At 36.4% G+C, this 24,034-nt stretch overlaps 1 protein-coding gene across 19 annotated transcripts in view; it reads left to right on the top strand.

Annotated features, from left to right (window-relative positions):
• Window positions 1–24,034, top strand: part of ADAM22 (ADAM metallopeptidase domain 22) — a 165,818-nt gene that overhangs the window by 92,436 nt on the left and 49,348 nt on the right. For all 19 annotated transcript variants that reach the window (XM_045578463.1, XM_045578465.1, XM_036429515.2 and 16 more), the window contains exons 5-15: window positions 590–672; window positions 7,338–7,401; window positions 9,379–9,448; window positions 11,157–11,227; window positions 14,322–14,396; window positions 16,098–16,169; window positions 16,952–17,118; window positions 18,536–18,620; window positions 19,624–19,714; window positions 21,121–21,172; window positions 23,405–23,504. In XM_045578463.1, coding sequence (XP_045434419.1) covers window positions 590–672; window positions 7,338–7,401; window positions 9,379–9,448; window positions 11,157–11,227; window positions 14,322–14,396; window positions 16,098–16,169; window positions 16,952–17,118; window positions 18,536–18,620; window positions 19,624–19,714; window positions 21,121–21,172; window positions 23,405–23,504 — 930 coding nt within the window. The remainder of the gene's footprint in view (window positions 1–589; window positions 673–7,337; window positions 7,402–9,378; window positions 9,449–11,156; window positions 11,228–14,321; window positions 14,397–16,097; window positions 16,170–16,951; window positions 17,119–18,535; window positions 18,621–19,623; window positions 19,715–21,120; window positions 21,173–23,404; window positions 23,505–24,034) is intronic.

The following is a 24,034-nucleotide window of genomic DNA, read 5'->3' as shown; positions in this document are numbered from 1 at the left end:
AGTGATTCTCAAATGATTTATATGCCTTTTTACTGAGCTTTATGTGAAAGTGTTCACTTGCTGCTGCTGCTGCTGGTTGAGTTTCTCAGGATGGGGGAAATAGATGATTAACTTATTCTGGTGCAAGAGCCACAAGTGTATTTTAGTATCTGCTTTTTAAAAATATTTTTATTGATTTATTACAGAGAGGAAGGGAGAGGGATAGAGTGTTAGAAGCATCTAAGAGAGAAACATCGATCAGCTGCCTCCTGCACACCCCCCACTGGGGATGTGCCCGAAACCAAGGCACATGCCCTTGTCCGGAATCAAACCCGGGACCCCTCAGTCTGCAGGCTGACACTCTATCCACTGAGCCAAACCAGTTTCGGCAGTATCTGCTTCTTGTTCCTTTGATCATCACATTTGGAGTCAGCTCACTGGGAGCGTTTGTGACTAATTTGGATAGAAATAGTGTGACGACACTGATGTGCATAATGAAATCTTGAGCAGAGCCTTAACCATGGGAGCGCAGCATGGCAGAAACCTGTGCAGGGATGGCGGACTCTCCTTGTGCTGGCACAGGCTCACATCCCCTGTTTCTGTCTTCCAGGGAGGAGAGCACTGCTACTACCAGGGCCAGATCCGAGGAAACCCCACCTCATTCGTGGCATTGTCAACATGCCATGGACTTCAGTAAGTGTCCAAATTCCTGTGCGTGCTCCTCATGCGTTCAATCACTTGTTTTCTTTATTATTTAAGGCACTGTAATAAAAATCCCTATTTCATGTGAAGAAATCGTTTGAAATCAGGGACGGATCTGATCTTTTCTCTTCTGTGGTCTATAAGCTAAACGTATTTTAAAATTAGAGTTGCAGAAACCTGGGGCTTTGGAATTATAATATGATACCTTACAGAGATGTTTGAAGCATTTTTCTAGTTTCGTCCAAGTTGAGCCACAAGCGGTTTGGGTAATTTTGGTCTCTGTTTCTGTGGATGTTTCGACTCTGGGTACCGGCTCTGCTTTCGCTTCTCTTTGGTGTCAGTTTTTATATTTTTGTAGAATAATAGACATTTCAGTAGATGGGAACTCTCGACTCCTCGAGCAAAGAGGAAAGGCTGCAAGCGACCTCAAGAGCGCACGTGTTTCAGCTTTGTTTTGTTCCAGCTAAAATCCCACCTCCCTCTGCACACCGGTGGGAGGCTCTGCCTGTTGTTAGAAATCTCTAAGGATCGGAGTTCATCCTTCCTCGGGGCCTTGCTTCATTTCTCATAAAGCTCATTATCAAAGAATGTCTGCCAATGATTCGCATGGGAATACATCTACTTCCTCTGTCCTGTCGGTGATGGTGGTGCACAGGTGGCCATCTGTCATTTGTTTGTAACTCTTTACAAAGCCACAGTGTCATTCAGCAGCATTTTATCTAAGCTAAATCATCTCAGTTCCTTCTGACTTGTTTATTTTTTGGGGGGTGGGGGTGGGGTAGGGGGAGCACAGAAAAAGCCAGCACTTTAATTCAGTTTTGTTAAATATTTGTTTGATAACTTTAAAATACTTCCTGTCTGTTATCAAGTTAGGGATTTAGCTTTTTCGCCTGACTAGCAGTTATTGAGGAATAATAAGGCTATTAGGACATGAGGCTGGCCACCCAAAAGCTCAGTCTAAGGGGAAAGCTAATTGTAGCTCAGCATCCTACTATGGAATATGATAGGTAGATTTGTTTCTTTGAGAGAAAGTAAAAAAACAAAACAAAACAAAACAAAACAAAAAAACCTGAGAAAGATGCAAGCTTAGAGTGAGCAATAGAGAATGAGGGATCTTACCTGGCCCGTGTGGCTCAGTGGTTGAGTGTGGACCTATGAACCAGGAGGTCATGGTTGGATTCCTGGTCAGGGTATATGTCCAGGTTGTGGGCTGTATTATATTTAGTCCCCAGTAGGGGGCCTGCAGGAGGCAGCCAATAGATGATTCTCTCTTATCATTGATGTCTTTCTCTCTCACTCTCCTTTTCCCCCCCCTCTCTGAAATCAATGAAAATATATTAAAAAAAAAAAAAAAGATGATAAAAAAGTGGCTCCCAAGCAGTGGCTCAGGCAGACTGGGAGGGCTGCTTGCCTGAGGTAAATCTTTCATAAAAGAAAAAAAGAATGAGGGCTCCTGAGAAATGTCTCTGAGGAAGGTGGAGTAGGCCCCTTAACAGGGTTTGATAGAATCTTCCAAGAGAGGGGTTGGATTGACAGGTCGTAAAAAGGTAAGGAAAGAGATCTAATGGGAAAGTCCGGAAACTGTGGTTAGTCTGCCTCAGTCCGGCTCTGCAGTGGGTATGTGAGAGGCAGAAAGGAGCGGGGAGGATCAGTTACACAGCCAGAGAAAAGGGGCCCCATGCCCTACAGCATGGTGGACTTCTCTTTGCTTATTCTTTCTCCTAAAAGACAATTTCCCTTATTTTATTTTATTTTAACATATATTTTATTGATTTTTCACAAAGAAGAAGAGAGAGGAATAGAGTTAGAAACATCGATGAGAGAGAAACATCGATCAGCTGCCTCCTACACACCCCCTACTGGGGATGTGCCCACAACCAAGGTACATGCCCTTGACCGGAATCGAACCTGGGACCTTTCAGTCCTCAGGCCGACACTTTATCCACTGAGCCAAACCAGTTTTGGCTTCCCTTATTTTAAATAAATTCTTTAGTTAAAAAGACATTTACAAACATGAATGCATGTCTAACGTGAGCTTGGGTTTTCTTATCTGGAAGAAGATATATTGAAGTTGCCTTTAGCAGTAAAATTGGACTGATCCCAAGATGAGTACAGCTGTCAGCTTGGATTAGTACGCCGGCCTTTTGGCACTTGTGACAGCAAATGGGTGTTGTAGGAGCAAGATATAAAAAATAAGTCTTTTCCCTTTCTGTTTCTCTTAAAATCTCAACCCAAAGTCACCTTGTAAACGTCATGCCTCGTTCTTATTCCAGTTTGCCTTCCGGTTTTCCAAATGGGCACAAATACTGTAAAAACCAGAAAGTAGGTATTACCGCCTCCTGAGGGCTCTGAGAGAGCTGACAAACGAAGACCAATAGCTTTCTCTAAGCCTACACAGTCATTTGAAGGAGGATGAAAAAGTAACTTGAAGGACTTTTTTTGTGACTAGATCAGGCGCAGGACTCAGAGTCTACTTCCATTGTTTTACCTATAAGTAAAACTTAGTTACTTCGTGCCATCCACTGAGCCAAAACGGTTTTGGCCAGATTCATGTTTTTTACATAAAGAACCTGCAACAGCACTTTTTTTTTTTCCAAATTCAAAGGACTAATGGGTAATAATTTGGTCCTGATATGTTAGATGTTGTATGCATGCATATAAGCATAACCAATGGACACAGACACTAGGAGGATGAGGGCATGCGCCAGGGGGTGGGGGTGACTGGAGGGCGGTCAATGGGGATAAAAGGAAACATATTTACTACTATTTGTAATACATTAAAAAAAAGAAAAGATTTATGACCAAGACTACTAATACTATTACTATTATTAGTACCAATATACAAAAAAATCTGGATGATACCAAATTCAAAAAGGCTCCAAACCTGTGTTGTATGTTTGCAAACATTTGTAAAATTATAGTGACACAAAATTGCATTTCACCATCGGGACATATAGAAAAAAGAATCAATGATTTTCAGAAAATGGTGTTCCTAATCCCAGTTCTTCATGCATTTCCACCAAATCCTGACAGTCTCAGAGGATAAAAGGAATGTAGGAACAATGACTAAGAATCAGTTCGAGAATTAATACTTTATATGTTTTGTTTACTTACAATGTTAGTACTGACTTTGCGAATTGAAAAGAGCACATCTAAGGAGCCAGACAGTTTTGAGCAGTGGATTGAAAGAGATCCAGTACACACAGAGGGGCAGCTTCAAAATGAAGAGATTGTGGCACAGGATGGCCATGCCACTTACTTAAGATTTAGCATTACATCGGCCTTTGGTCATTTTGCATCTGTGTATAGCAATTCTGCAGAGGGAACAGCAGTCTCAAATCTTTCTTAATAATTATAGCAATGCTTTTGTATGTTTTTAACAGTATACTTATTTTAAAATAAAGTTGCCACTGGTATACTTTATTAAAGGGATTTGCATTAAGAAAAAAAAAAAATCCTGTAACTACCCTGTTTCCCCGAAAATAAGACAGTGTCTTATATTAATTTTTGCTCCCAAAGATGCGCTAGGTCTTATTTTCAGGGGATGTCTTATTTTTCCATGAAGAAGAATACAGTATACATTTATTGTTAAATGAAAATAAAGAAAATTTATTACCTGTATACGGTACGGTAGTATGGTAGTTGTCAACACAAATCAGACAAACTGTGAATCCTACAGTATCAAGAATTTACTCATTTATTCAATGACAATCATGTCAGCATCTTCTGGAACATCATCATAACAATTCAATTCCTGAATTTCCTGGTGAATTTCTTGTGACTTCATTTCTTTCAGAATCAGTGGACCAAATCTCTCATGTTTAGCCTGGGGGGGCCTTATTTTCGGGGGATGCCTTATATTTCACTCAGAAGGAAACCTGTAAGTAGGTCTTATTTTCGGAGGATGTCTTATTTTCAGGGAAACACGATATGGGTAGCTTAAGAGTGGACTGAGATATAAGTTTATTGCCCTCTTGTGGCAATTTGTCAGAATGGCTGTTTTCTTTAAAAAAATTGATGCAGCCTTTCAAAATTTTTGTTCTGTTGTCTCATAATGACTCAGTTGCAGATTTTTATCAAACATGTACTGTATTGTTGACATGTATATAAATATAATAGAAAGTTACCAAGCCTCAAAGCAAATAAAAACACATATGCCTTTTGATGGTTAAAGAACTTTTAATGATAGCATATTGTAATATAGGGAAACAGAATCTTGCAGATATTGATGGTGTCAATATCTTACACTGTGCATCATGATGTTTAAACTCAGTAAAAAATAATTGGCTTTCACATTGATGTTAACCTAATGCAAGAGGAAATAACACCAGTACTAGTTAAGCAAAACAACGTAATCAGTATGGCCATGTGAACTTCGGTAAAGAGAATGTCTTTATGTAACTTTCTCCATGGATCCGGCCATATTTGTTCTACTGTTTCAAAAAGGCTCACCCCCACTGATTCCTTAGGCCTATATGGCCAGTAGTATATTTATTACAAATGGCATCTGTTTAACTTTAAATTCCAAATACAATGTCATCGAAATTAAGAAAGGGCACTCTTGTTTGAAAACCTTGCAGATGTGAGAACAGCAGTTCTGAGGATCTGTGCGAGCGGAGGACATGTGGAAGACGTTAAGGCAGGAATGAAAGAAGCTGGATAGTGGCAGGGCCCGTTTCCCTAAGCCATCAATGAGAGACAAATACCGTTCCCTGTTTCACAGAGTGGATGTCTTGCAGTCATTACACTGAAAAAATGACTGCACACGATGACAGCTTCACCCCTGTGAGATGCCTGAGTAACATGAGCCTTCCTTCAGCTCATAAGGGGCCTGATCTCAGTGGAAGGACCATGTTCCACTAAAGGGAGTGATTCTCAGGGCCTGAGTGGGAGTTACAGCCATCTGCAGCTTAAAATACCCTCCTCCTGATTTCTCAATTGGCTTGTAGCCATCTCCAGTCTAAGAAGTCCAACACTGAACCCTAGATTTGCCCCTTGCTCCCTGCATCCTGCTTCCTTCCTTGTTGCCAACCCACTCTGTGCTTCCGACCGCTTTTTTTCACCTTATTGTCAATTCCACTTTTCCTAGTTGCTCAAGTCAAAACCTTGGTGTCCTCACTCACATGACTCTCTCTGTCCTCACTCACATGACTCTCTCCTCCATACTTCATCTGAAATTCTGAACAAATCCCATTTGGAAAAATAGCCAGAATCTGTCTAATCCTTACTATTTGCATTATTACCACCATGATGTAAGCTACCATTTCTTTCACCTGGGTCATTGTGATGCTTTCCCCATTTTCTCTCCTTGCCGTCCTGAAGATTAATGTTGCACAGCTTTGGGAGCAGTTATTTGGAAATTGAAGGGGAGATTGTGTTTCCCCTTTGCTGAGAACCCTGCAGTGGTTCCTCATCTCTCTCAGAGTGAAAGCCGAGGCCCCAAGGGCCTACCTAACCCTCGGACTTCATTTTACAGACCTCACCTAGTCTATGCCAGCCACTCTCTATCCTCCGTATTCCGGAACATGCCAAGATCCTTTTAGCTTAGGGCTTGGTTCTGAAGTGCCATCAGCACAGATATCCTTATGGCTCACCCTGTCACTTCTTTTGGGCCAGTGCTTAAATGCATCTTCTCTGTGAAGCCTTGCTCTGACTCTCTGCGTAAATTCCCATCTTCTGTCTCTGGTTTCTATCTCCAATCATCTGGCATTTTTCATTCCTATGGGTGTTATTGCCCTTAACCTGCTTTATTTTGCTCCTTAGAATTTGTCACATATATGTAGTTGTGATTATGTATCTTTTCTGTCTTCCCTAGACTGCACCTGAGCACCATGAGGGCAGGGGAGGGGTCTGTTTTGTTCATTACTGTGTCCTCAGCACCTAGAGCAGTGCATTGCATGTACTTTCTAAATGTTTGTTCAGTGAGTGAATGGTAATGAAGGTGGGTAAGCAGCTCAGGAACCAGTCTGCCTGAGCTCTATTCCTGCCTAGACTCTCATTGGTTAAGTCATTTGTGCAAGTTACTTTGTCTCTTTGGGCTTTGGCTTCCTTACTTGTAAATTAGGATAGTCACTGTGCCTCCCTCATACATTTTTTGGAAAAGAGTAGTAAGTGAGTATATTTGGTTTGTGGTAAGTTGTTGAAAGGTGTCACCTCTTGTCACTATAGCATCTTCCATGTGTGTGGTAGGTAGGTAGTTCTGAATAGAGTCCCTGGTAACCTGCATCAGCCTCACATGGGCTTGTCTAAAATACAGCTTCCTGGGCCCCCATTCAGAAATATGAGGAAGGTCCTGAAAGTTTTGCATATTTACTGGCACTTTAAAGTTTTAGAATTATATGTTGGAGAGCAGAATAATGGAACACAATTAGAGAATGGTCATTATGAGCCTGGGGAAGAGTCTAGTTGAGGAGACACTGCTGCTTGTGGGGAATCAGACAGAGGGGCCTTCCCCTCTCAGCAGTGTGTGTGTGTGTGTGTGTGTGTGTGTGTGTGTGTGTGTGGAGGGGGGTATGTGATGTGATGGTAGTGATAAGTAGGGCTGGGAAGTGGTGTTGAGAAGTAAATTGGTCCTCTAGCTGCTGCCGATTTTAAAATGATTTTGTTCCGAGACAGGAGTTGGTAGCCATGACTCATTATTTTCTTGTTCTTGACAGTGGGATGTTCTATGATGGGAACCACACCTATCTCATTGAGCCAGAGGAAAATGTCACCTCCCCAGTAAGTGCTCCTCTGTTATGGCAAACGTGAAAGTTGATGTTGGGAGCTTTTGTTCTTCCTCTTTTTCTCCTCTCTGCTTTATTTTATTTAAATAAATGTCTATCTATCTATCTATCTATCTATCTATCTATTTAAGTTTTATGTTTCATTTAAATTTTATATTTTATTTATATATTTAAAATAAATATTGAATATGTCAAAACCACAAGTGGTTTTTCTTCTTCTTTTTCTTCTTAAAAAATCTGTCTCTCCTTTAAACTGAAAATCCTTTCCTTCAACGGTATTCTGAAGCTCCCATTTCTCTCTCCTCCACAATGTGCTATGATGATCTGTCCTATTCTGCTCAGGATGTCATCACAAAATACTGGGTGGCTTAAACCACAGACATTTATTTTCTCACCGATTTGGTGACTGGAAGTTCGAGATCAAGGTGTCAGCAGGGTCAGTGTCTTGGTTGAGGGCTCTGTCTTCTGGTTGCAGACAGATGCCTGCTTGCTATGACCTCAAGACACAGAGAAAAAGAGAGAGCTCTGGTGTTCCTTTCTCTTCATATATGGAAGAGGAGCCCGCCTATTGAAGAAGAGCCCCACTCTTACAACTTCATTTCATTATCATTTCCTCACAGGCCCTGTCTCCCAATGCAATCACATTTGGAGTTAAGACTTCAAATATGGATTGGTGAGGGGTAGAGGGAGACAAACATTTATTCTATAACAGATCAAAGCCAGATTCGTGATTTTCCACCCTCCCTTTCTTTTCTAGATTTGAGATTTTTCTCTATTGCTCATTATCTTCAAAGCCCAGTGATGATGAAGTTTAAAGAAATCTAAGTTTTCTCACAAATTAGAAAATGATTGAGTTAATGTTATAGACTAGAGAGAAACATAATCCACTTCCATTCTAGCTCTGTACACACAAATATTCTTCCTTGTATCATGGAACATTGGTCAAGCACTTAGAGAGGCAAATACTTTTAAGAAACACATTGTTTTGCTCTTCATAATCTTGTTTGGGAAACTATCTGTATTGTATGTTATTTTCTTGTCTCCACTGCCTGGTCTCCTGTCACTTTGCTTGACCAGTGTGATTTTTTAAAAAAAGGTTATATTGTTGCCGAAACCGGTTTGGCTCAGTGGATAGAGCATCAGCCTGCGGACTGAAAGGTCCCAGGTTCCATTCCGGTCAAGGGCATGTACCTTGGTTGCGGGCACATCCCTAGTAGCGGGTGTGCAAGAGGCAGCTGATCGATGATTCTCTCTCATCGATGTTTCTAACTCTCTATCCCTCTCTCTTCCTCCCTGTTTAAAAATCAATAAAATATAGTAATAAATAAATAAATAAATAAATAAATAAATAAAAAGGTTATATTGTGACATTCTTCTTTTAATATCATAAAACTATATTTATGGTAGTTCTTATCATGTTAGTAATTGAATGAAGTCAGATAAAGTTATTTGAATGCTCATTAATTTTTCTTAGACAAAATATGGCTTTTTATTGGTTGGCTTTTCACAGAACTTTGCATGACACTTGAATTTTGGAGCAAGGTCTGTTTGGGCATCTGCTGTACCAGTCACATGCTCCCTAATACAAGCAAGCGTGTTAGCTCAGCATTCTTTGCCTAGCAAAGCTCTGTGACTCTAAAAGGGAGGCAGGGAATCATGGAAAGAAACCAGTCATAAAAAACGTTAACCCACTTTCCCCAATGCCTTGCTTCTCCTTGGGGGGATAGGCCCATTCATTTATTTTCCAAATGGCTTCTCTGTTTGTGAAGGCATTTTGCTTCTAAAAGGATGTCGCTCGGGTGCAGGAGAAAACGGAGTGTGTGAGCTCTTGTGCAATGGCTTATCACCACTCTAAACCCAGGCATCTATGTACTCAAGTTACGGTTGTCTTAAGGGTTCCAGCTCCTCCAGCTCTGATTGCCCGAGGAATCTGGAAGTACATGCTTAATCTCTACTCTCTGTGTTATTTCAGGAGGATTTCCATTTTCACTCAGTTTACAAATCCAGACTCTTTGAATTTCCTTTGGATGATCTCCCCTCTGGTATGAAATTTTTATGACTTAAAAAAAAACTTTAATAATTTATTGTAATGCTGTAGAGTTCATCTATAGCTGGAATATTGTTAGCACACAATTGCTCATAGTTTTAGAGAGAAAGTCAAGTGCATCAAGAAGGAGAATAAAATGAAGACTGACCTCATGCTGACAGTGGCTGAATTTGGAAAGATGTAACTCAAACACATTGAAGGAAAACTTTTTAAAATCATAAGATTCCAAGTAAGGTACTATAAGATGTTAGATCAGAAATCGGTCTGCATAGGTAACATATATAAACATTCACTCTTGGTAAAATACTGTGTTGTAAACATAGGGATGAACTCTTAATTGTTTTCCCATTTGTTGTTATCCTCATCTCTCTATGCCCCAGCATTTTAAGGAAGAACTATTTTAGATTAACATTTTTGTTTCATGTGCTATTTGTGAAATTAGTCTTTCCTTCTCATGTATGTTTATAGGTCCATTTATTTATAGATGTTGATTTAAGAGTTGCATCCAAATCTTAATAGGATATATAAGGTCCTGTTTTATAGAATTCACTATTTTGAAAAATCTGCAAATGAGCATATAATTGTTTTATTCCATACAGCTACCTTATGTAACTTTTATAATTCCTCTAATGGGAAGAAAATTATTCATGACTAGCTGACTGAGAATAAAGCCACAATCTAATAGATATTACTGGAAGTAACCAACATTAATTAATATTTAAAGTGATAAAACCCCCTCCCTCCCAAGACTTTATTGTAGGCGTGACATGATACAATCTTGTAATTAAAAAAAAAAAAAAAAAAGACTTTTTGAGGGCTTATTTCCAAAAGAAATTTTGGAAGTAACCTGGCAGTTTTGCTGTTATTAAAAATGAGTTTTGAACATATTCTTTGAAAACTCAGGTCTGTCTTAATTAGTTTCTGGTTTTCTTTTCTTCTTAGTGTTGGCGCCATCCATTTTAAGAGTGTTATTTATCTTCAAGACGCTTAGATTTACTATGATAACTTAGAGAAAATTTAGAAATAAATGTCAAAACTGCAATTTTTGTGAAATAAACTCAAAAGTAAACTTATTGATTTGTAATTAAATATAGTTTCACTGGGCTATGAATTATCAGCACCTTTGTCTTTTTATGCATTTCCTAGAGACAGACTATGATCAGGTGTTCTCCACACTTGTTTGATGATAGAACCTTTTGTTTTACATGGCTCATTGCTTAGGACTAGTGTCTTTTCTTTCTTTGTTTTACTTTTTGATCAATTTTATACTTTCATATACGAGAGTCCTAACTGCTTCATCAACACTTCTTCACCAACACTTGGAGTGTCAATCTGTAATGAAGGTCATTAGTAAATATGTATATAGGTTAAGTTGGCTATTTAGAAGGTTCCCAATAAAGAATGTAATTAACTTTGAGATAAATTAGAACAGGAATAATATTTGAGATTTTTAAAAATTATATTCATTCATAATGTATTTATTCAGTATCGATACGAACACAATTGTTTTGATTAATGTTCTATATTATCATTAAGTGCAACATTCTATCTTATAAAATTTACAACTACTTATTAATAATTACAAGTATTAAAAAGTATAATTAGATAATTTTTACTAGGAAGGGCTAGTAAAACTTTGCCTTGTATGAAATAAAGGTAGATTTTCAATAAGTTTAACTTAATTTGTTTTTATTTCCTTTTAGCGTTCCAACAAGTAAATATCACTCCACCAAAATTTATTTTGAAGCCAAGACCTAAAAGGACCAAAAGGCAGGTATGTATTCACAGGTATATATCATTATGCTTTACAAACACTTGGCAACTGCCAGTCAATTGACTGTACAGTAAGTCTCTGTGAGAGGATGTTATTAAGACATTTGTCAGAGTGTGGTAAGCAGTAAGCATGATGGATCTGTCACCAGCAGTAGAGGTGTGGCTATATGTTTTCATAGACTCAGAAAGGACTCAGGACAGTGGTGATAATGTGATTATTTGTCGTGTAGATGGATTATGGGGCCCCATCTCAGCTTCTTTCTAACACAGGCCTTTTTCCTTACCTGCTATGTGCCACCTCCTATGCATATCCTGGAATCTGCCTGTCTGGTGCATATCCTCATATTTATCCTTTTAAAGATAACCCCTCCTGAGTGAGTCCATCAGGTTTTGAAGCCACAAATGCTATTGTCACACTTGAGTTACTTTGGAGTCTGGAATATAAAATTAGGATGTCTACTTTATGGATGTGCAATGGATCTTGGACTTAGTAATAAAAATAACAACTGTTGTACAATGCTTTAACCACATGAAGTAAGTACTATTATTACTCTTATCCAGGAAAAAAAAATAATAGTTTTTTTAATGTAAAAATGACTTGTGCAGAATTATGGGGCTGATAAATGGTTCAGACAAAATAAGAACTCAGGCCATCAGAAGTAAGCAATCCTCACCATTGCAGTGGTGGTTGGTGTGATAGTATGTGTGTGGCATAAAAAGACAGGGTGAGAGAACTAGATCTCAAGTAAGATCAAACAGTTGAAGGAAACAGGTATTTTCTTTTTAAAATGTGTTTAATCTCTGTGAAATAAAACATGTTTACAGACAGATTTCTAAAGTGAATAGTAATTGCTAAATTGTATTGAGTACTTCCCATGTGCCTGGCCCTGTTCTAAGAATTTTAATTGTATGAACACATGTAATCCTAGTAACAATCTTATGAGGAAGGTATTCTTATTATCTCCATTTTACTGATAAGGACATTTCAGCATAGGAGGCTAAAATAACTTGCCCAAGGATATATTGGGTTACCCAGTGGTGGATCTGGGATTCTTACCTAGAAAGTCTGGTCTCAGAGAAGTTCTGATAGCCACATAGGCTTAATACACTGCCTTTCAGAAGTCTTTGTGTTCTATGAATTACTACTCTGAACTTTATATATTTTGTGAATATGAATATATATTGAGGTCCAATTACATAGACAAAAGTAATTGCCATCAGGATTTAATTGAAAACAGGAATTGTTTTCTTGAGTTAATAAATGAGAGAATAGGATGATTTTCTGTTGACATAATTCTTTATGTTTTTCATAAACATTTGCAACATCCAGTCGTATGCTAAGCAGACAAACTCTTGATTTCTCTTTCTGAGAACTGTGTGGACCTAGGGAGATGAAATGTTTTAAAACTTGTGTGGCCAATATTGGCAACATTTTGACCTTCAGGAAATGTCAAAACTTGTGAATCTACTGTATTAATTTATAAGACTCAGTCTCCTCCACAGTTAAAAATGGAGAGACTAGCATCCTAAAAACACCAATTTTTAAAGAGACTCTTGTGATTGGATGCAGTTTATGTTACTTTTTGGTTTCCAAACCCCAAATTATGTCTGTTATTCTCTATGAACATATTACAAGGGATTTTTTTGGGGGGGGCGGGGAGGAATTGTTAAAGTTTGGGAGTGTGTTAGCAATGAAACAAAATCCATATGGCAGGAATGTTTTAGTTTTCTTTAAAGGCAGTATTCAAAGCACATTCATTATCAACTTAGGTTTGATTGTATACCCTCATCACCCAAATGGCCCTTGGGCAAGTGAGCAAAAAGATTGTATTGAAAAAACTGTTTATCAAAGCATGGTGCAAAGGAAAAAGTTAATTTTGCATATCTTGTTAAAGATTGTGTTATAGCCTAACTGTGGAGGACAAAGGGATATGGCTGCCTTAGTGGCTCTTGCTAGTAGCATTCTCTGATCGTGATTTTGAAGGTGGAGAAAATTTGTTGTTGAACAGACAGATGTAGTGGCAGGGCATAGCCCAAACCTGGGAACTCTCAAAACTATCCTAACAAAGTTCCTGTGTCATTTGGGGGATCTTCTCACCCTGCCAGAGGAAGGAACATGTCTCAAGCCCAGATTTGGAGATTAAAGAATACCAGTGTCAATCATCTCACTCCCAGTAGACCTCTCAGAGATTCTCAGGAGCTCAAACTAAACCGTTTTATTACAATTTCTGAGGTATACTGTTAAATGAAAATAGTCTGAGAATGAAATGAATGGAAGTACAAAATGAGCTGTATATCCTTTGATTTTATATGCATACATATTTATGGAAGAAACCAGTAACTGCTGTACCCACTGTTGGGGAAGGATAAAAATTGGGTAAATGGGGGACAGAGGTCAGAGCAAGACTTTCACCCTCTACTTGTTTATAATTCTTTAATTGTTGAACCATGTAAATGTATTACTTCCTCAAAAAGTAAGTTAATTGAAGAAAATAAAAAAATAAATGCTCAATGAATAAAAGGGGGAAACTACTTTGTTTACTTCTCCCATATTTTTTAGTTTCTCTTATTTAAAAGTTTTCAGTTTTATTGAGGTATAGTTGACAACATTGTAAGATATTTAAGTGTATGTTGTGAAAACATTTTCCCCATGAAGTTTACACATCTGTCACCTCACTTATTTACCTATTTTAGGGAATAAGAACACTGAAGTTCTACTTTCTTAGCAAATGTGTTATACAAGGCAGTATTTTTAATGTGAGTGTCCCCTCAATGGATAAATGGATCAAGAAAACGTGGCATATGAACAATAGAACATTATTCAGCCTTAAACACAAAATACAAAAATGCACAGTGTCATTTATAAATGGAATCTAAAAAACAACAACAAAAAAGTCAAACTCATAAAAACAGAGAATAGAAAAGTGGTTGCCAGGGTCTAAGGTGGGAAAATAGGGAGAGGTTGGTGAAAAGGTACACATTTTCAGCTGTAAGATGAATAAGGTCTGAGTATCTAATGTATAACATATTTTTTAGTTTTTCACAGCCAAGTTCAGAGGGCCTATTTAGGTGCCATTTCCTTTACTGTGTTGCAGCTCCATCGCCATCCTCGGAATGTAGAGGAGGAAACCAAATATATTGAGCTGATGATTGTGAACGATCATCTCATGGTAGGATTTGCTGAATTTCTTGTTGTTTGCTCTTGTCCGTACCTTGGATAAAACTGGTCAGTGCAGGAATATTTTTACAATAAAGAGGTCCATAAAGTATTAACCTGGACAAGGTCTTTGTGTAACCAGATATATTTGTTACCCAGCAACAACCTATAAGAAGGAAACACCCTTAGGTGAAAGGAACTAACAGTATTTTGTGAAGTTTCAAAAATATTTCTGGGGCTCATAATGTCAACTCTGTCTTGACTAATGTCAATTCCACCTTGACTAATATAGGGGCAAATATTTCCTGTTACTAAAATGGGAAGATTTAAAAAAAAAAAAAAAAAAAAAAAGAAAGAAAAGAAAGAAAAGTTCTACTGGTGAGACACCAATAATGTGAAACTTAAGTTTTCAAACTTTTAGTTCAAGTTTATCCTAGTGAAATAGAAGCAACATTTCTATTTCTGTCTTGCTGTGCAATAAAACTTACGGAAAAGCTTATATGGAGAAGTAATAAAGATTTTTAGGATAAGAATCTAGCAAAACTCAATTTTGTGGAGTCTGTTATGTTGTTATATTCAGTTCCTGTATTGATTCAGTTCATGGGCATGTAGCAGTCATATGGTTATAGTCATAGTCTAGTCTTATACTGCATAACTAGGGCATTGCACTAAGAGTGTTCAATGGTGCACATTGCTTAACTTTACTTAATTTCACGTGAAAGTACATTTGGATTTACTTTGAATGATTTGATGGGAAAATGTAATTTATTTACATATGATTAAACAAATAATATCAATTTTAATTCTTTTTACTAATTATACCATCCAGATTGAGTGCTTCTTTCTTGCTAAGGTTAAAACTAAGTTTTACCTTTCTGCGTTTTCAAATTCAGTGCATTTTACTGTTTCCTAAGATCTTTAGAAAACAAGAATAAGTTGCAAAAACTTAATTTCAGGTATTTTGGAACATCACAAATTCACATGTCTATAGACATCTTTGTGCAGAAAACGCAGATAAAGTGAGTCCGGTCTTAAACAATAGGGAGAACTGAGGCCTGTGGTGAAGAAAGGAAGGTCATGTGGCTGGTCCAGTGGGAGCAGCTGCTTTTCAGCAGGTACCAGTTTTTACCATGTAGGGATGCTCATTTAAAGTGAAGCCAGAAATCAGGTTTCACATGGTATTTTCTGATTTTTAAAACAGGCTTGGGGCCAAACAAAAGATATATGTGATTCACATCTTGCTTATAAGCTACCTCTTTGTAACCTTTAGGGCTTTCTTCTCCTGACTGAATAAGTCTTACAGAATTCATACATTTTTATACTTTTAGCAGTATTCACATTCACTTTTTCTGACTTTGATGCTACTTATTTAGCATGTCTTGCAATTCATAGATAACATATGTTTTAATTATTTTGAATAATAATCTCTTGATATAAATAAATTTGTGGAGTAGATGGAATGAGTACTTTTCTCCTTCATACCACAGATGAGGCCTCCAACTTTCAAAAGCCTTTTCTCAGAGGATAGCCTGTAAAGGACTAGGTCTCAATCCATATATATATATATATATATATATATATATATATATATATATATATATATAATTTTTACAGAAAATCATAGAGATCTTTCAATTACACTGTGTTTTCTTTGTTGATTTGATTATTTGCTCATGACTTTGAAAGCTGTTCACTTGTTTCCTTTTGCTTCCAGTTCAAAAAACATCGGCTTTCCGTTGTACATACCAATACTTACGCAAAATCTGTGGTGAACATGGCGGATTTAGTAAGTATCGATCTACATTTTCACCACTCTAAGTTACACTTTAGCTAAGGTGTCTGCCTCCCAAATCCCTGGGAACCATGCAGTGACTTTATCAACTTTGCTATATGGCTGGGAAGATGATAAAAGGAAGGGGCCACAGTTACCCACAGGTTTATGCCTGATATTCCTTCCTATATTTTTCACTTGGGAAAGGAAAAGGTTGGGTCATAGGCCCTAACAAAGATACTCATCCTGTACTTCCACCAGTGGAAAAGCAGTATAAGATTTGCTTTTTTGCAAAGGGTGCCTGACACTGTGGGAATTATGCAATCAAATAATCCTCCTGTATCTACTTTCCAAATCTTCCCCTGACAAGACAGTGCCTGTACCTTCTCTATGACTGTAGTCAGGGACAGTTGGCATGTGTAGAGATGATTTCCTTGGAGAGTCTTCATTGTTCCATTTCTATTAGGGGAACTCAGGAATGCAGGGATGCTTTGTTTAGGTGCCAGAAGGTAGACTCTGGGAGAGCCTTGAATAAGGGCACAAGTATTTTTCAAAATATGATCTTTTGTTTCTAACTAGTGCTATTCTTTGAGTGTAACTTGCTAAATAATTGATTCCCTGTTACTGAAGGGAAATGCATGTCAATTAGAAAAATAACTCTCTCCCTTAAAAATAATGACATTTCCTACATTAATTAAAACTCAAGGTATTTCCTTAAGTAGGAATTATTGTCCTGTTCATAAAACATTTGATTTTACCATATGTATAGCTGGTGTGTTCATTTTGTTATATACTAGATATACAAAGACCAACTTAAGACAAGGATAGTATTGGTTGCCATGGAAACCTGGGCAGCTGACAACAAGTTTGCCATATCTGAAAATCCATTGATCACCCTACGTGAGTTTATGAAATACAGGAGGGATTTTATCAAAGAGAAAAGTGATGCAGTTCACCTTTTTTCGTACGTAACTTTTGTGATGATTTATTACTTTTTCTGGTTTCATGTTGAATGCCCTGTGACCTGTGACAGATGTATCCTTTGTACTGCATAATGCAGTTAGGATTTGATAGGGAAGATACATTTGGAAGAAGTTTTAAAGTATAAATTGTATAAAATTAGCATGAAAATGTAAGAGCTTTAATTTTGAGTTATTTTCTTATATATATTTCATTTAAATTTTCAAGAGATTTAACAAAAGCATTTATTAAGTAGAAGTACTGTTAATGTTTATATAGAGTATATTTTAACTTATTAAAAACAACTCTGTTAACTTTATTTTTGATTTAAGATGAGATCTTAGTATTTCCAGAGTTTATCTTAGTTTATCTCACTCTTAAAGGTTTTTTTTGTAACATTTATATTTGATGTAATAGCAAGATATATATATATATATATATACATATATATATATATATATACACACACACACACACACACACACACACACACATATATAATAGCATTTTAAAAACCTATCATTTGAAGTCAGAGCTTTTGTTGAAGAAAGTTATAAATGGAAGTAAAAGATTATATTTGGGGGTTAACTTTTTTTATATATATAATTTCAAACTTAGAGGAAAGTTGTAAGGAAAAACTTTTTGCCTTTCATCCAGATTCATTAATTGTTTACGTTTTGCTATTTATTATTTCTTTCCTTTCATCCTTCTTACCCCTTTTTCTTTGTTTCATCCATCTATCAATTTTTTTTTTTCCTGAGCCATTTGAGAGTAACTTAGAGACCTTTACTTACTGGACATTTACTACTTAATCCTCAAGGCATTTTCTTATATCACTATAGTAAATTATTAAAACCAGATAATTTAGCATTGGTATACCAGTAAGATATTATTTAACCTATGGACTATATTCAAATTTTACCTATCGTCTCAATAATGTCTTTTATAGCTAATTCTCTCCTGTCTCAAATTCAGGATCTAACACAAAACACACATTGTGTTAACTGTCTATTTAGTCTTTAATCTGTAAGATTTCCTCAGCCTTTCTTTGTTTATTTTGAACTTAATACTTTTAAAGAGTATAGGCCAATTATTTTATAGAACTCCCCTCTTTGTGGGGCATTTTTGGCAGAAATAGCACAGTAGTGATTTCGTATCCTTCTTGTAGTACATCATATTACTAATTCTTTTTTAATAAGTAGAGTTTTCTTGAAGATAGTGATTATATGGGGAAACATCCCCTAGAAACTTTCTCTTTGGTTATGTGTATAAATAATTTTCATATTCCTTCCTTGCTTCAGGAACATGTAGTATACAAATTTTATGTGCATTGAGAAAATAAGAGTGATAAATTAATAATGTGAGGTGTTATGATATTTGAACTGCGAGCAGTAAGTATTTTTCATTTCCTTTTCTGAAAGGGGAAGTCAATTTGAGAGTAGCCGGAGCGGGGCAGCTTATATTGGTGGGATTTGCTCGTTGCTGAAAGGAGGAGGCGTGAATGAAGTAGGTGTGAACATCTGTACAGTACAAAGTGGTATGATGGCTGAAAATGTCTTCCTAATATTTAAGAGATAAGTTCCCAGTAGTTCACATTCGCTACATGTTAGGTTGTTTTATTAATACTTGTGTAATTACTATAAATGACCAGAAGGAAGAATAAGGAATAATAAAATAATATCTGATAATTCTGTTCATGATGTACTTAGAATAATTTCCAGATTTAACTATTTACAGATTATTTAGTGAAAATATTTACTTTTACCTTCATGAACAATAAAGACTTGTTTATCACTTTGATTTTTCCAAAGAATTGAGGAATTCTCTGAATTGTTCAGCTTACTACAAAAACCCAGTTGGAAATTTTCTCCCTTCTTTGATAGTTGGCAAATTTTTGGAGAAAAAAATAGACCAGGCTTTTCAAAGGGTTCCTTCTTCCCCTAAGGCACTAAACCTGATGGAAGTGATCTGAAAGGAAATACTTGAATCCTTGGGAGACTGTATATTGAAAAAAATACCTCTAGATCTTCTTAAGTTTTCTTTGGCCAAAGATCATCACCACATCCTGTTTTTTAGCATTTGTTTTCAGAAGCCATGTTCTGTTTAGTTTGTGGAAATTTCAGGAGTACAAGTGGACATACACAGATGAAAAGTTATAGATAATTTACTCATTTATTATTATTATTATCCAAATGACTAATCATATGTAAGTATTACATTTTCAACATGTCACTGGTGAAATTTGGATTCAGAATTAGATTTAAGTTTCCAAACTGATAAGTTGGTGATTCCCTGATTTCTAGTCTATAAAGCTTAATCAAATATGGATTTATTTCTTACTACTTTTCCCCAAATGCCCAGTAGTTCAGTCTTGGCTAATATGTGTTTAACCTGTGCCAAATAAAACACTTAGAGGTTACTTATTTTCAATTACATTGTGACTGTTCTCTGGCCCATCTTAAATAAAAACAATTTGCATTTACATGTATTTTACTTTTGTTTTTTTCAGTTTGGGAAAACTGACTTAATGGCAGTTACACTTGCCCAGTCATTAGCCAATAATATTGGCATTATCTCAGACAAAAGAAAGTTAGCAAGTGGTAAGTTGAAGTACACATGTGGTTTAATTATATTTAAAATAGACTGTGAAATATTTTGGAGAATGAGATTCTTTAATTCAGTTGCTTGATCAAAAGAGTTTGGATGATTACATAAGATAAACAGTTACGGCACAAAACAAAATGTTTTTTTTTAAAGTAATACACCATTATATGTGTATTACCAATGAAAATTTCTCCATGTGTTATGACCATTTAAAGTTATGTCATAGTGTTTGAAATTAACATTAAAAGGACAAAATAATTTTAATTGTTTTAATAAAACATCTTAGGCATATAGGTTTAAGGCATACTGTTTTATTATGGTTTACTTAAAACATATCTTAATATGGCTATAGAGAATTTGCCTGACTGATAAAGGGTTTAGTAAATATGGATCTAGTAAAATATGCTATGTTTAGCATCTATTCGGAATACTAGTATATTTTACCAAGGTACTTCACTTTGTATTATGAGTACATTGATTATAACCATGCTTATTTTATTTTTAATAACACAGTATAAATATAATTGCTTATATTAATAACTATTATAATTTGTGGAATTCCAACTATATGACAGGTAATTGAATGCCAGTATTACCTACATATAGATATTCATTTAATCCTCTAGAACACATGTGTCAAACACAAGGCCCGCGGGCCAAATCCGTCCCGCCAGGCCTTGCAATGTGGCCCGCACCGCGCTGTCATCACTGCACTCCGCTGCGTTTCCATCACAATGACAGTTTATGACTGTTCAGTAAACTATTCGGCCCTCGATTTAGGCTGGATTTTAGATTTTGGCCCCTTCTCTGATTGATTTTAGATTTTGGCCCCCTACTCTAGAATCTAGAATCTAGATATTCATGCAAGCTATGTATTATTAGTCCCATTTTATAGATGTGACTAGATCATAAAAGGCTAATGTCTCAAGATTAAGTTAAATGGCAAGCCCAGCTTTAGAACCTGAATATTTCTGGTTCTGAAGCCTTCTGCTTAACCAATGTATCATACTGCCTTCTACCAGCGGCCTTGGTACAGAGGCTTTTAATAATAAACAGGAAATTGTAAGGATTCTTATAAAGGCCTGTGACACTAAGATCCTGGAGTGGTGTGTCACTATTTCATTGTATTTTGTTTTCAGTGAATTCTTTAAAAACATGGCCTCTTGATAAACTATCAAAAGATTTAATTTTAGTAAGAATTATGTAAACTTGACAGGGTCAGGGTAGATTTTTGTGATTATTCATTGCATAGAAACTATAAGTATAAGGAAAATTAGAAAGCAGGTATTACTTTTTAAAAATTATATTAGGAATAAAGTGAAGATATACTTTTTAAGATAGGAACAACTCAAATGCACCTTTTTGACTTTGTAATAAGGCATGTGTATTCATCTTCTCTTAGGTGAGTGTACATGTGAGGACACCTGGTCTGGATGCATAATGGGAGACACTGGGTGAGCCACTTCTGCTTGGAAATACCTCACTTTTCCTTTCCCTGCTGTGCTGCTGTCTTCCTAGGAATATGACACCCAATAACAGCACAGGGACCCTCACCACAGGCATTTCAGAGAGAATCAGTAGATTTTCTTGGTGGCTTTGTTATGTAAAATATTTTCACAAACGAGTATCTTATTTATGAAAACAATCGATGTCAATTAATCCAGAAAAGATGTTTTTGACCTTGAATCTAGGCTGGAAAAGAGGAACAACTTTGTTCTTCATGGCTTACATGCTAATTCCCATTCCTCTTATCTTCTTCAGTTCTAATTCAGTGGGTTATAAACAGGACTGTGCTGGTAAGCTGACTCTCAAAAACAAAAACAAGAAAGAAAGCCCAGATTTGTCGCTTCTCAGATTCCCAGCAGCCTCCCATCATAAGTAGAACCTGTGGTGTAGACGCTACAATGGCTGATTTCAAGCTACCAAAGGTGCCTCACTAAACAAGGCGTGGGAGGAGTTGTGCACAATTGCTCTCCCTAGGAAAGTTTTTATTTTTACTGTGTCCCACCTGTCAAACACTGTCAGGCATTAATCTTTTATTCTTTCTAAATTCTACAATCATTTCTTTCGTGCCAAGCTTATCACTACCCCATACTTTAAAAAAAAATGAATCTTTATTGTTGAGATTATTACAGATGCCTCTCTTTTTTCCTCACATAGTTCCCCTCCACCCGAATCCCACCCCACCCCAGGCCCTCGCCACTCTATTGTCTGTGTCCACAGGTATTGCATACATGCATATAAGGTCTTTGTCTAATCTCTTCCGCCTCCCCTACAGATACACTTTTAAACTTTCATCATCTTGTGCTCTTACTTCAGTAGCATTCCAGATACTTAGCTTCAGGGCTCCCTCTGCCCAAAATCCACACTTCTATCATAATTAAATAAGATAAAAGGAATGAAAGAGTGAACACTCATAAACTACTATCCAGATTTTAAAAATTAAATACTGACTACATAATTAAATGCCATGGTTAATGTTACAAAAACAATATTAAAATAATGCTTAAAATAATGTTTAAATCCAGTATTTTTTAATATTTATTTTTATTGTTCTTTTATAAAATTTGGGTCCTGTTGAATATATAACTATTCATTTTTTTTTTACTTAACATTATATAATCAACATTTTTTTCTGAGTTTTTGTTCTTGAACACCATGATTATTAATAACTATATGGTATTCTATTTTATTAACAGGTTATTGTTTTTTAACTGTTGAACATTTTGGTTATTTTCATGTTATTTGCTACTGTAAACTGTGCCACCGTAAATATCTGAGTTCAGACATATTTGAACACATAGCTAATTATCTCCTCAAAAATTTTTTTTTTAAAATTAGAACTATTAGATTTGAGAATATTTCTCATTTTGAAGATTCTTAACACACATTGCCAAATTGCTCTATATTTATTTCTTTTTCTATTGGCCCTCTGATACTTTATTTGTATACATTCTTTTGAAATCATCTGAAACTTGAAAAGTTGGAAGAATAGTAACAAAACCTTTTTGTCCTTGAATCATAAATTGCTAACTTGGTGCCCCATCACTGCCAACAACTTAGTGTGCATTTCTACCAATAAGGACACCCTCCTACAGAAACACATTACAGAAATAAATCATCTCCTTCTCAGCCCTCATTCAGCACTGGCTCTGTGCTTCAGAATGTCGTTGTAGGAACGGTTCAAAATCAGGCATCAGGTTTTTGTGTCTCTTTAGCCTCCTTCAGTCTGGAACAGTTCCTGCCTTTCTTTGACTCTCATGACCTTGACACATTTGTAGATGATGGGTCAGTTGTTTTATAGACTGCTTTGCAGTTTGGGTTCCAGCCCAATAGTAATTTTTAGGAATGACTTATTATGAAATAAATCATTCCTCTTTTTAATGCAAATTACAAGTGTGTGTGTGTGTGTTTGTGTGTGTGTGTGTGTGTGTGTGTGTTTCCTTTGAATATGCATGCAAATAATGAACAACCCATCATCACCATTGGTCACCAAATGAAGAATTTGGAACTATACCAATGGAATAAAACCTTTAGGGACTTGAGTGCAAATATTGTACATAAGTGGAATTTATTTTTCACTTTTGAGAAAATGTATAATTTTAACTATGTTCAGTTTTAACACTAATATACAGACAAGGGAGGCAAGAATTGTATCCAGCTGTTAATTTTCTTCTGTCCTATAGTTACTATCTTCCTAAGAAGTTTACCCAGTGTAATGTTGAAGAGTACCATGACTTCCTGAACAGTGGAGGTGGAGCCTGCCTTTTCAACAAACCTTCTAAGGTAATAAGTGTGATCGGTTATTAGTTATTAATCTTTCTGAAGTATGATAAACACACATTTTTGAGCCATTTGGTGTTATAAAGGAGAGCTTTTCAACTTGGCTTGTGCATATTGAATATGTACCGCATTCTAAATTTGCTAAGTATTTGCATTTTCAAAGCCAGCTTTAATCTTGAGCATTTGGGGCTTTTCTGATAGGAATAGAAAGCAGGTAGAAATAAGAATGTTTGCTTCCTGAAAATTTTACATTTTCTATTTATACGGCCACATGATGATTCAGGGATAACTTACAAAAATGTTTTCATTTCGTTTTTCTTGATTTCCCCTCTCTGGATACCTAATTACAACGCATCCTGGTAGAAAGGGGAGGGGGCATAGCTACCTTCATCATTCCTTGCCATTGCCTTTCAGAATAAGCAGTATGGCTGAAACCGGTTTAGCTCAGTGGATAGAACATTGGCCTGAGGACTGAAAGGTCCCGGGTTCGATTCCGGTCAAGGGCATGTACTTTGGTCGCACTCTTGTTTAAA

This window comes from Pipistrellus kuhlii, unplaced genomic scaffold (assembly GCF_014108245.1).
Source record: "Pipistrellus kuhlii isolate mPipKuh1 unplaced genomic scaffold, mPipKuh1.p scaffold_m20_p_10, whole genome shotgun sequence".
Classification (NCBI taxonomy): Eukaryota; Metazoa; Chordata; class Mammalia; order Chiroptera; family Vespertilionidae; genus Pipistrellus; species Pipistrellus kuhlii.
This window is presented reverse-complemented; position numbering and strand designations above follow the sequence as displayed.